The sequence below is a fragment of the Physeter macrocephalus genome, chromosome 11 (genome assembly GCF_002837175.3).
Source record: "Physeter macrocephalus isolate SW-GA chromosome 11, ASM283717v5, whole genome shotgun sequence".
Lineage (NCBI taxonomy): Eukaryota > Metazoa > Chordata > Mammalia > Artiodactyla > Physeteridae > Physeter > Physeter macrocephalus.
In genome coordinates this window covers 70,301,866-70,314,737 of record NC_041224.1, presented here as the reverse complement: position 1 = coordinate 70,314,737, position 12,872 = coordinate 70,301,866, and the positions used below count along the sequence as shown (strand labels likewise).

The following is a 12,872-nucleotide window of genomic DNA, read 5'->3' as shown; positions in this document are numbered from 1 at the left end:
CAGTTACCAGAGGGAAAGGGGGCGTGGGGAATGGGCAAAATGAGTGAAGTGGGTCAACTGTATGGTGATGGATGGTAACTAGACTTGTAGTGGTGATCACTTTGAAGTGTATACAGATGTCATTATAATGTACACCCAAAATTTATATAAAAAAATAATAATAAACAAATAATCAATTGTATGTCTATATACTAGCAACTATGGAAACTGAATAATCAATACCATTTATAATTGCTAAAAAAATGAAACTCTTAAATATAAATCTAACAAAACATGAACAGGACCTGTATGCTGAAAATTACAAAATACCCATGAAAGAAATCACAGAAGATTTAAACAAGAGATAAAACACAATCACACGTTGGGAGAGTCAACATAGTATGTCAATTCTCCCCAAAATAATCTGTAGGTTTAACAAAGTTCCTATCAAAATTCCAGTAAGATTTTTGTAGACATGGACAAGGTCATTCTGAATTTATAAAGACAGGCAAAGGAACTAAAGATCTAAAACAATTTTGTAAAAGAAGAATAAAGTGAGAGGAAAAACTCTATTTAATGTTAAGCCTTACTTAAAGCTAAAGCAAACAGGGCAGTATTGCATTGGTAGAGTGACAGACATAGATCGATAGAACAGAACAGAGAACCCAAGAGTAAACCCACACAGATCTGCGCAACTGACTTAATCAAGGATTTGAGGCAATTCAAAGGAGAAATATAGCCTTTTCAAAGAATGGAGTTGGAGCAATTGGAAAACCATAGGCGAAAAGAACTTTGACCTAAGCCTCATATTATACAAGAATTCACAAAAATTAACTCAGAATGAATCACAGACTTAAATGTAACTCTTAAAACTATAAAACTCGGAAGGAAATAGGAGAAAATATTCAGGACATAGGTGTAGGCTAAGATTTCTTAGACTTGACACCTAAACACAATCCATCAAGTAGATTTCATGTATATAAATTTTTTAAAAATTTGCTTTGTGAAAAATCCAGTTAAGAATATGAAAAGATGCCATATAAAAATAAATAAAATTCAAAAACAAAAAGAATATGAAAAGACAAGGATAAAAAAAAGGATAAAAAATATTTTCAACACATATCCGAAAAAAGACTCACAGTTAGAATATATAAAGAACTCTCAAAACTAATAGTAAAAAATAAATAATAACAAAACCCAGCAACAATCTAATTAGAAAAAAGGCAAAAGAAATGATCAGATACTTGATTAAAGAGGATATGCATGACTAATAAATACATGGAAAAATGTTCAACATCATTAGCCCTTGTGGAAATGCAAAACCATAATGTGATATTACTACGTACCTATCAGAATGACCAAAGTAATAAATAATGAAAAAATCAAATCCTTGTGAATAGGCAGTGTAACTTGAGTCACGTATTTCTGAGGAGAACGTAAATGGTACAGGTGCTCTAAAAAAGGGTATGACAGTTTTTTTAGAAAACTAAACATCTATGTATTATACAACCCAGCAATTATACTCTTGTGTAATTTATACCAGAAAAATAAAAACTTATGTTCACATAAAAACCTGTACATGAATTTTCATGGTAGATGTATTTATAATACCTAAAAACTGTAAACTCCCCAAATGTCCTTCAATCGATGAATATTTAAACAAATGTTGTACATCTATACCATGGAATGTTATTCAGCCACTCTCAAAAGGTTACACACTGTATGGATCCATTTATATAATATTACTGAAATGCCATAATTCTAGAGATGTATATCCTATGAGTATGTGCCAGAGCTTAACTGTAGGAGGAGTTACACAAATCTACACATGTGATGAAATTGCTTAGAATTATGCACACACACAAATGCACATATGTAAAATGGGTGAAACCTGAATAAACTCTGTGGATTGTACCAATGTCAATTTCTTGGTTATGACATTTTACTGGACTTATTTAAAATGTTACCAATGGGGAAGATTGGGAAGGATAGGAAGAAGTACCTCCCTGTACATTTTTTTAAGTTTTTTTGTGAATCTATAATTATTTCAAAATAAAAAGTAGAAATTTTTTTTTGTTTTTTAATATTCTTAATAAGCACTTTATTTTTTTTGAATTTTATTTTATTTACTTTTTTATAAAGCAGGTTATTAGTCATCCATTTTAGAATTTTTTTTTTTAAATTAAGACACCAAATATCCAACAATGGTCAATTAAAATACATCATCTCAATGGAATCTTATGTTACCATTAAAATTATAATTAGAAAGTGCCCATAGAAACATAGAAAATGTTTATAATTACTGAAAAATGCAGTCAGTATAACCACATCAAAATGTATTAAATGGATGGACTGACAGAAGATATATAAAATGACATTTAGCTGTTTAGGGAAGGGAGGATAAAAATGAAGCAATTTGACTTTGTAATGGCCAATGATACTGCTCTTTTGAACCATGAAGACTTTTTTTTTTTTTCCTCTCAATCTGAAGTTGGCTTTCACAATAAATGAGGTAAAAGGGTCAACAAAGCCAAGATAAAAAGAATGTGACAATGTCCACTGGAAGGTCAGGAAGAACTGTCACCTTCAAACCCAGATGCCACCTGCCACAAGCCTTTAAAGGCACCCACTGGAAGTCTATAAAATGGAACCCATCCTATGTTCCGCTTACTGAGAACATCAAAGGAACTATGTTATAGCCATAACATATCCTGCCTGTTGATTACAAAATGCATAAGGAATCCTGTAATAATTCCCTAAAGCATTAATGCACCCTGGGAAATGAGAATACCTAGGTAAGTACCAGTGAGAAGCACTCAGATGGTTAGAATCAAGTTCCCATTTGTTCTTTTGCCATAGGCCACCAATGTCATGAGCATTCTTCATCATTCAGTTGGTCTCTCTCTCTGGACAGCAAGAGGGAGACAAGAATTTAATTAAGGTTATTATATGGGCTGAAATTCATGACATCAAACCCCCCAAATTCCTCCTATAAGGTTATTGTATGGGCTGAAATTCATGACATCAAACCCCCCAAATTCCTCCTAGTTTCCACCTAATTAAAGATATGTAAGTTGGTATTTGTGCCCAGCAGGTTAGAGTCTTTCAAAGTTTGGTCCATGGGCCACTTGTAGCAGATTCCTCAGCTGTACTCCACACCTGCTGTATCGCACCCTGCGAGAGGTAGAGATGAAGCCCCCATTGCTAACAAGTACTTGGAAGTTTCTTAGGCAGAGCAGAAGCCAGAAAATCAAATCAGAAAAGTCAAAATGAGCAGGAAGATTGAGAGTACCCACATGGGTTGCAAGGACTCAGAGGACCACACCAAAGAAACCTCTGAGAAGCCTGTGAGTTTTTAAAGCCCATTAAATGTCTCCTAATGAACCCTCTGACCTGGTGCAGAAGGACTGCAGACATGGCTTACATGGGGGCAGAGCAGTTCTAGACCCTGGTCCCGGAACCTGGTCCCCCACAGCAATGGCGCTTCTGGTTGCACACTCTTTCAGATGCTTTGGTGAGTTTTTATCCTGGATAGGCAAAGGTGGATGAAACCGGTAGACTTACTAACGCAATTCACTACATATTAGACAAGGAAGCAAAGACATAATCTTAACAGAGACAGAATAATTGTTAAATTCAGCTCTCATGGGCTGGTGCATTTGTCCCAGATTTATCCCTCAGTATTTCACAGTTATGCTCACTATTGTAAATGAGATCTTGTTTTCCATTTTGCTTCTCTGTTAGTCACTGATGTGTAGCTCAGCTATTATCTCGTCTTCCTTGCTCAACTCTATTTAGCTACAAGTTTGTCAGCAGATTCTATTTTTAAGTCAATAATCAACTAGAAGTAACAGCAGTGTTGTGTCTTCCTGCTATATTTAAATCTCTTATTTTTAATTTTTTCTTGTCATGCTCTGGCTACACCCTCCAGCAAACTGCTGACAGGAGGGATATCTGGCATCTTTGCCTTATGTCTGACTTGGATGTGGATCTAACTTCTCAACTATTAGTTTATGTTTACTGCAGTTTTCTTGTGGATCGTATTTATTCAATTATGAAAGTTTTCTTCTAGTCTTGGTTTATAATGTGTTACATCAAGAATTAGAGCTGAATTTAATATTTTTTCTGTCTCTGTTAATTTGTTTCCTTCTTTAACATGGATACAAATTATCGTGACTAGCATTAGTAAATCTACCAAGTTAATCCATCCTTGCCTACCTGGGATAAAAATTATTTGGTATTTTTCACTTAGTGCGCTGCTGGAATTCATCTGTCGGTATTCTTTTAGGGTATCTGCATTCATATTTACACGTAAGATTTGTCAATAGTTCTCTTCTATTCAGACATCTTTGTCATGTTTAATATGTGTTAGCTTTATAAATCTCCTATCTTTTATCATGTTCTAGAACAATTTATATAATGTATATTTATCTATTCTTTGAAGATGTAAAATTCAAAGGTAAAAATGTAACTTTTAAATGTATATATTTGCCTACTTTTTCTATTTTCATGTATTTTTAAGTCTATTCTGATTTTCTACTTTTTAGGTATATTTAGTAATTTTTATTTCCCTCAAAAAGCACCCATTTCAACCAGATATTCAATTTATACATATGTTCTTTCATTCACTTTTTTGACGTTTTCAAAGAACTAGATTTTAGTTTTGAATTTTCTTTTTTTTAAATGTGTGTTGTTTTATGCCTTTTAAAAATCATTTCTGTTATGTCTTTACTAATTCCTCCTAGTTTCTTTCAGTTTATTCTGATATGCATTTGCTAACTTTTTGAGGTATAGAATTAATTAATCAAATTTCAAACTTCTTTCTTTTCTTATCTTTAGACACAACTTTGACATCTTTCTCTGGTCTTGATGTGTTCATACTCATTGTCATTCATTCATTCTTTAAAATACATTTCTTAAAAGTTCCTATAGCCAAGATTAATTTAAGAGTGTTTTTTTTAAAAAAAATTAAGTGGACATTATACATACATATATACATATTACTGTATTACAATCCCTTTGTTGATAAATTCCACTTTTAGAACTTTGTGATGAGAGAACAGAAGCCATGTGATATCTACATTTTGGAATACACTAGATATTATTATTTGCCTTATGTATTGAGGTGCTCCTGTGTTGGGTGCATAACTGTTTAAGAGAATTCAGCACCACCAAAGCAGCTCTACAACAAATGCTAAAGGCACTTCTCTAGGCAGGAAACACAAGAGAAGGAAAAGACCTACAATAACAAACCCAAAACAATTAAGAAAATGCTAATAGGAACATACATATGGATAATTACCTTAAATGTAAAGGAAAAATATATTCTATGCAAATGGAAATCAAAAGAGAGCTGGAGTAGCAATTCTCATACCAGACAAAATAAACTTTAAAATAAAGACTATTACAAGAGACAAAAAAGGACACTACATAATGATCAAGGGATCAATCCAAGAAGAAGATATAACAATTGTCAATATTTATGCACCCAACATAGGAGCACCTCAATACATAAGGCAAATGCTAACAGCCATAAAAGGGGAAATCGACAGTAACACAATCATAGTAGGGGACGTCAACACTCCACTTTCCCCAATGGACAGATCAACTAAAATGAAGATAAATAAGGAAACACAAGCTTTAAATGATACATTGAACAAGATGAACTTAATTGATATTTATAGGACATTCCACCCAAAAAAACAGAATACACTTTCTTCTCAAGTGCTCATGGAACATTCTCTAGAATAGAGCATACCCTGGGTCACAAATCAAGCCTTGGTAAATTTTAAAAAATTGAAATTGTATCAAGTATCTTTTCCAACCACAACACTGTGAGACTAGATATCAATTACAGGAAAAAAACTATAAAAAATACAAACACATGGAGGCTAAACAATTTGCTACTTAATAAGCAAGAGATCACTGAAGAAATCAAAGAGGAAATCAAATAATACCTAGGAACAAATGAAAATAAAAACACGACAGCCCAAATCCTATGTGATGCAGCACAAGTAGCTCTAAAAGAGAAGTTTACAGCAATACAATCCTACCTCAAGAAACAAGAAATATCTCAAATAAACAACCTAACCTTACACCTAAAGCATTTAAGAGAGAGAAGAACACAAAAACCCAAAGTTAACAGAAGGAAAGAAATCATAAAGATCAGATCAGAAATAAATGAAAAAGGAATGAAGGAAACGATAGCAAAGATCAATAAAACTAAAAGCTGGTTCTTTGAGAAGATAAACAAAATTGATAAACAATTAGCCAGACTCATTAAGAAAAAAATGGAGAAGACCCACATCAATAGAATTAGAAATGAAAAAGGAGAAGTAACAACTGACACTGCAGTGATAAACATAGATGCAAAAATCCTCAACAGAATACTAGCAAACAGAATCCAGCAGCACATTAAAAGGATCACACACCATGACCAAGTGGGGTTTATCCCAGGAAGGCAAGGATTCTTCAATATATGCAAATCAATCAATGTGATATACCATTCTAACAAAATGAAGGAGAAAAACCATATGATCATCTCAATAGATGCAGAAAAAGCTTCTGACAAAGTTCAACACCCATTTATGATAAAAACTCTGCAGAAAGTAGGCATAGAGGGAACTTAACTCAATGTAATAAAGGCCATATATGACAAACCCAGGGCCAATATCGTTCTCACTGGTGAAAAACTGAAAACATTTCCACTAAGGTCAGGAAAAAGACAAGGATGCCCACTCTCACCACTATTATTCAACATAGTTTTGGAAGTTTTAGCCACAGCAATCAGAGGTGAAAAAGAAATACAAGGAATTCAAATAGGAAAAGAAGTAAAACTGTCACTGTTTGCAGATGACATGATACTATACATAAAGAATCCTAAAGGTGCTAACAGAAAACTACTAGAGCTAATCAATGAATTTGGTAAAGTAGCAGGATACAAAATCCCATACACTAATGATGAAAAATCTGAAAGAGAAATTAAGGAAACATTCCCATTTACCACTGCAGCAAAAAGAATAAAATACCTAGGAATAAACCTACCTAAGGAGACAAAAGACCTGTATGCAGAAAACTGTAAGACACTGATGAAAGAAATTAAAGATGATACAAACAGATGGAGAGATATACCATGTTCTTGGATTGGAAGAATGAACATTGTGAAAATGCCTATACTACCCAAAGCAATCTACAGATTCAATGTCATCCCTATCAAACTACCAATGGCATTTTTCACAGAGCTAGAACAAAAAATTTCACAATTTGTATGGAAACACAAAAGGCCCTGAATAGCCAAAGCAATCTTGAGAAAGAAAAATGGCGCTGGAGGAATCAGGCTCCCGGACTTCATACTATACTGCAAAGCTACAGTAATCCAGACAGTATGGGGCTTCCCTGGTGGCACAGTGGTTGAGAATCTGCCTGCCAATGCAGGGGACACAGGTTCGAGCCCTGGTCTGGTAAGATCCCACATGCCGCGGAGCAACTGGCCCGTGAGCCACAACTACTGAGCCTGCACGTCTGGAGCTTGTGCTCCGCAACAAGAGATGCAGCAATAGTGAGAGGCCTGAGCACCGCAATGAAAAGTGGCCCTCGCTTTCCCCAACTTCCAAATCGGAAAAGAAGTAAAACTGTCACTGTTTGCAGATGACATGATACTATACATAAAGAATCCTAAAGGTGCTAACAGAAAACTACTAGAGCTAATCAATGAATTTGGTAAAGTAGCAGGATACAAAATTAATGCACAGAAATCTCTGGCATTCCTGTACACTAATGATGATGAAACTCTGAAAGAGAAATTAAGGAAACACTCCCATTTAACACTGCAACAAAAGGAATAAAATACCTAGGAATAAACCTACCTAAGGCAAAAATAAATAAATTAACTAATTTTTTTTTAAAAAAAGACAGTATGGTATTGGCACAAGAACAGAAATATAGATCAATGGAACAGGATAAAAAGCCCAGAAATAAACCCATGCACATATGCTCACCTTATCTTTGATAAAGGAGAAAAGAATATACAATGGAGAAAAGACAGCTTCAATAAGTGGTGCTGGGAAAGCTGGAAAGCTACATGTAAAAGAATGAAATTAGAACACTCCCTAACACCGTACACAAAAATAAACTCAAAATGGACTAAGGACCTAAATGTAAGGCCAGACACTATCAAACTCTTAGAGAAAAACATAGGCAGAACACTCTATGATATAAATCACAGCAAGATCCTTTTTGACCCACCTCCTAGAGAAATGGAAATAAAAACAAATAAAACAAACAAAAACATTCCCACTGTTGGTGGGAATGTAAATTGATACAGCCACTATGGAGAACAGTATGGAATTTCCTTAAAAAACTAAATACAGAACTACCATATGACCCAGAAATCCCACTACTGGGCATATACCCTGAAAAGACCAAAATTCATAAAGAGACATATACCACAATATTCATTGTAGCACTATTTACAATAGCCGGGACATGGAAGCAACCTAAGTGTCCATCGACAGATGAATGGATAAAGAAGGTGTGGCACATATATACAATAGAATATTACTCAGCCATAAAAAGAAACGAAATTGAGTTATTTTGTCGTGAGGTGGATGGATCCAGAGTCTGTCATACGAGTGAACTAAGTCAGAAAGAGAAAAACAAATACTGTATGCTAACACATATATATGGAATCTAAAAAAAAAATGGTTATGAAGAACTTAGGGGCAGGATAGGAATAAAGATGCAGAGGTAGAGAATGGACTTGAGGACACAGGGAGGGGGAAGGGGAAGCTGGGATGAAGTGAGAGAGTAGCACTGACATATATACACTACCAAATGTAAAATAGATAGCTAGTGGGAAGCAGCCGCACAGTACAGGGAGATCAGCTTGGTGCTCTGTTTCCACCTAGAAGGCTGGGATAGGGAGGGTGGGAGGGAGACGCAAGAGTGGGGGGGATATGGGGATATATGTGTATGTAAAGCTGATTCACTTTGTTATACAGCAGCAACTAACACAACAATGTAAAGCCATTATACTCCAATAAAGATGTTAAAAAATAATAATAATTTCCCTCTAATATTTGAGTAAGATCTTATTAACTAAGCCAAATTTGTTTCTTGTTACTGTAATTTTTGACTTCAGCCTCCACAAACAATCACCCATTGTTTGGTGGGACTTCTACTGACTCTCGAGGACAGTATCAACAGGGAAAGGACAGCTGTGGAACAACTGAGAGAACGTGGGCTCTGAAGTCAGGGAGCCTGGGATTCAAATCCAGTTGCTGTCGCTTACCGGTTGCTCACGTCTCTGAGCCTCAGTTTCCCCACCTGTAAAACGGGTATGAAGACACCTCCTTCTATTACAGATTGCTGTGAGAACTGAATGAGATGAACTATATAAAGCATTTGACATTTGGTAAAGGTCACTTCCTTTTTCCTGCGATACCAGCAATAACAACAACAACAAAAACAAAACAATGACTGAGAGGTCATAATTCCTGCCACCTCCACTATTCGTATCACGGCCAAAAACCCAGAATAAATGGAGTCTCCGCTCCCAGAGATTGAACTGTGGCCATGAATATCTGAAAAGGATTTGGATGTGGCGGATATTGACTGTTTTCTCAGAAACGTCGACAGGGAATGGACAATGAGTCAGAACACCTGGGTGTCAGGCCCCCTCTGCCACCTGCGCTGTGTGACCTTTGGCAAATTGCTTTCTACCTCTGAGCCTTGGGTGTGTCATCCCGTGATGGGGATAACAATAACCACCTCAAAGAGTCGTTGCAATAAGGGCTGAGGCCATAAAAATGCCTGGCAAACCGCAGACAGCTCCACAGGTTAGAGGGCCCGGGTATTATTTCCATTCTGCAGGCACGGGCCCTAAAGAGGAAGGGGACCCAGGAAGCAGGGCAAGGAGCGTGGATGGAGAGAGAGGGACCTGCCTGGAGGAAGGAAGAGAAAGCAGAGATGCCCAAGCCCTTCCCCCACTGCCTTCCACCTCACCTCCCCCAGTCCTCTTCCACGTGCCGGCACCTTCCTTCCAACCGCGCCTCGAGGAGCCCTTCCCTGCAAAAACCCCTCTGCTAGCCTTCGCCTGCTTCGTTCTTGCTGCCTGCTGCAACCCTTCCCACATAACGCTCAGAGCCCTGCTAACTGTCACCTCCTCCACAAAGGGACACCTCCCTTGCCCCAGAGAGATGTGCCCCATCTCCCTGCAGATATCCCCTTCCTAAGAGTGCCCACCCCCTGCTTTTCGGGTGCCAGCCTTGTCCCTCCAGGCAGCAAGGACTTGGAGGGCCTGGGTTATGTTGTGTCCGTCTGGCCCCATGGTGCCCAGAACTGGGCCCTAACCCTGCAGGTGCACAGCAAACGGGCCCTAAATGATGTGAGCCTGCCCACACCCAGCCCTGCAGAACGGCTTCCGGAAGCTGGGTCCCAGGCCGTGTTTGGAGGCAGGCAGAAGCAAGTTTCCCACCCAAACAGCTGAAGCTGGCCTGGAACAAAAGGTTCTTTCAAAAGGTTAGCGGCTTGGCTTGGGTGGGATGGGCAGGGAGGGAGGGAGGCGCGTGAGGGAGGAGATATGGGGATATATGTGTATGTAAAGCTGATTCACTTTGTTATACAGCAGCAACTAACACAACAATGTAAAGCCATTATACTCCAATAAAGATGTTAAAAAATAATAATAATTTCCCTCTAATATTTGAGTAAGATCTTATTAACTAAGCCAAATTTGTTTCTTGTTACTGTAATTTTTGACTTTGAGAGCTTCTAAAGGTTTTCCCTATATTTTGGATATTTTAATATTTCTGCATGATATTCAAAATATATGTCTCTTTTTGTTTCTCTCCTTAGCACTAAGTAAGCTACTGATACTGAATAAATGAATACAACTATCCCATTTCAATTCAGGAGGGAAAATGACAGACTGTTTAGTACATCATGTTAGAACCATTTTCTATCCTTTAAAGAAAAGTAAAGTTAGACCCTTACCTTGCACCATTAAAAACATTTAAGTAAAAAAAAAACCCACAAAATGAAAAGCAAAAAGCATTAGAAAAGCAAAAAGCATGAGAACAAACTAGAATAGAATGCATGTGTAATCTTCCGGTATGGAACCCAAAGCCACAGTGATACATAATGAGAGTAACAAAAAGATCTGATTAAGAAGGTATAGTTTATCTTCAATAAAAGACCATAAATCATGCTAAAAGATAACTTGAGTAGTTTAAATTGGATAATCCTTCATGATAGATAGGGGAAGTGAAGGATAAAAGAGAATGATAAACTCTAGATATTTGCATTTTATGACCCATACCCCTCACCCCTGCCCCAAACAACTGGAGTTCACTTATTTTTTATTTATTGCTGTTGGGAATGGATCTCTTAATCCAGAGCTGTGAGTGCCAAGCACTAAGGCCTCCCAGGGATTCCCTACTGTACCAGGGTCACAGCCCCCAACACTGCATCCAGTCACTCTAATTTGATGCCTTCCATGTGCTGTTTGCCACATTCACTTTTAGGAATCAAAGATGTGAATAGAACGTGGTCCCTTTGATGGAGCTCGCTGGCCAGAGGGGAGGAACCTGAGTGTTAAACTGGATTTGCACGTGATGTAATGCTGAGAAACACCAAGTCCTCTGAGGCCCACAGCATCCCAGAGGCAACAACTGCACTGGACATCAAGGGCAGAGTCCTGGAGGAGAAGCCCAGCTGGACTGGTCTGAATGCCTTACTGTACTTCATCCTGGCCTATTATCTTGTTCTTTACCCCCTCCCTTGAATTAAATAAAAACAATGTTTTGGGGGTCCTGTAACATTTGTTCCCTTCCAAGACTGTCATCCACGGTCCCCCCCTAAGAGCTCTGTGCCACGGCCTCACCTAATGTTTCCCCCTGAGGTGGCCTATCCTGTTTGCTTCCAGGTCTTCATTTAACTGTTGTCTCCCTGTAGCCACTTGTCCTAAGTGAGAGGACCACATACATTATTATCTAAGCTGGGCCATTCTTAGAAGTGAGAGAGGCACAGTTAACAGCTGCACCAGGACTGCTCCTGGCAGACAGGTCCAGTCTGGCCCCCTTCCCAGGAACAACTTCTCCCCCCGCCACTGGATGAGGGTCTCTCTCCTCCAGATCTTGCCCGACCCCTGACTCACATCATCTGTTCTGTAAGATTATCTTCTGAGCCCCTGTCTTACACCCATGACAAGACTGTCAAGTGCTGGGAAAAGTCAAAGGTTTGGGAGTCAAGGCCTTGGTCCTGTGTCTCAGAAACAGTTTCCTTAATTGCGAGTGAGGGAGAGTAATTCCACATGGCTTCACTGCAATCAGGAATCAGATCAGATCAGCCCACCAGGATGAAGTGATGTGTAACTGATTACAAATGCCTCAAGGGCAGTGAAGGTGTGTCCTCAGAAGATTCCCCTGAGCTGCACAGACAGCATCGGCTGCACACCGGCCCAGAGACCCTGCCCCACAGCCCAGTTCCTGCAGATTTTGATGCATGCCATAGGCACACTCAGCTTGACCCAGCCCCTGCACAGCTGAAGTCCCGGGGGCTTCGGGGGAGGACCAGCACCCTGCCCCCATGTCTTGTCCCTGTCAGTCTCTGTACAGATGGCCCACAGCCTGGGTAGGCAGTGGAGATCCCACAGGCACCCCACGGCAGGCTGAGGAGGGGTCAGCGTGAGGGCTGACCTTGGCCTCTCCCTTCCCTTAGGAGGCTCCTGAGGATGACTGAACTCCCCCATTGAATTCCTGTCTCACGTATTTACTACACAGACCCTTACAGCTGAGTTGGCTCCATGTCTGACATCACGAAGATCAATAAGCTCATCTCCCAAAGCCAAGCTCTTGGGCTGGATGGGTCTTGCAGCCATCAGGGTGCAGGGTGTG

The 12,872-nt window shown here is 38.7% G+C and overlaps 1 protein-coding gene across 1 annotated transcript in view; it reads right to left on the bottom strand.

Annotated features, from left to right (window-relative positions):
- Positions 1-2,415: 2,415 nt before the first annotated feature.
- The window catches only part of LOC129392532 (neuronal acetylcholine receptor subunit alpha-7-like), a 98,529-nt gene continuing 88,072 nt past the window's right edge, over positions 2,416-12,872 (bottom strand). The window contains exon 5 of the mRNA XM_055088163.1: positions 2,416-2,885. Within this exon, the coding sequence (XP_054944138.1) occupies positions 2,849-2,885 (37 nt within the window). The 3' untranslated portion in view covers positions 2,416-2,848. The remainder of the gene's footprint in view (positions 2,886-12,872) is intronic.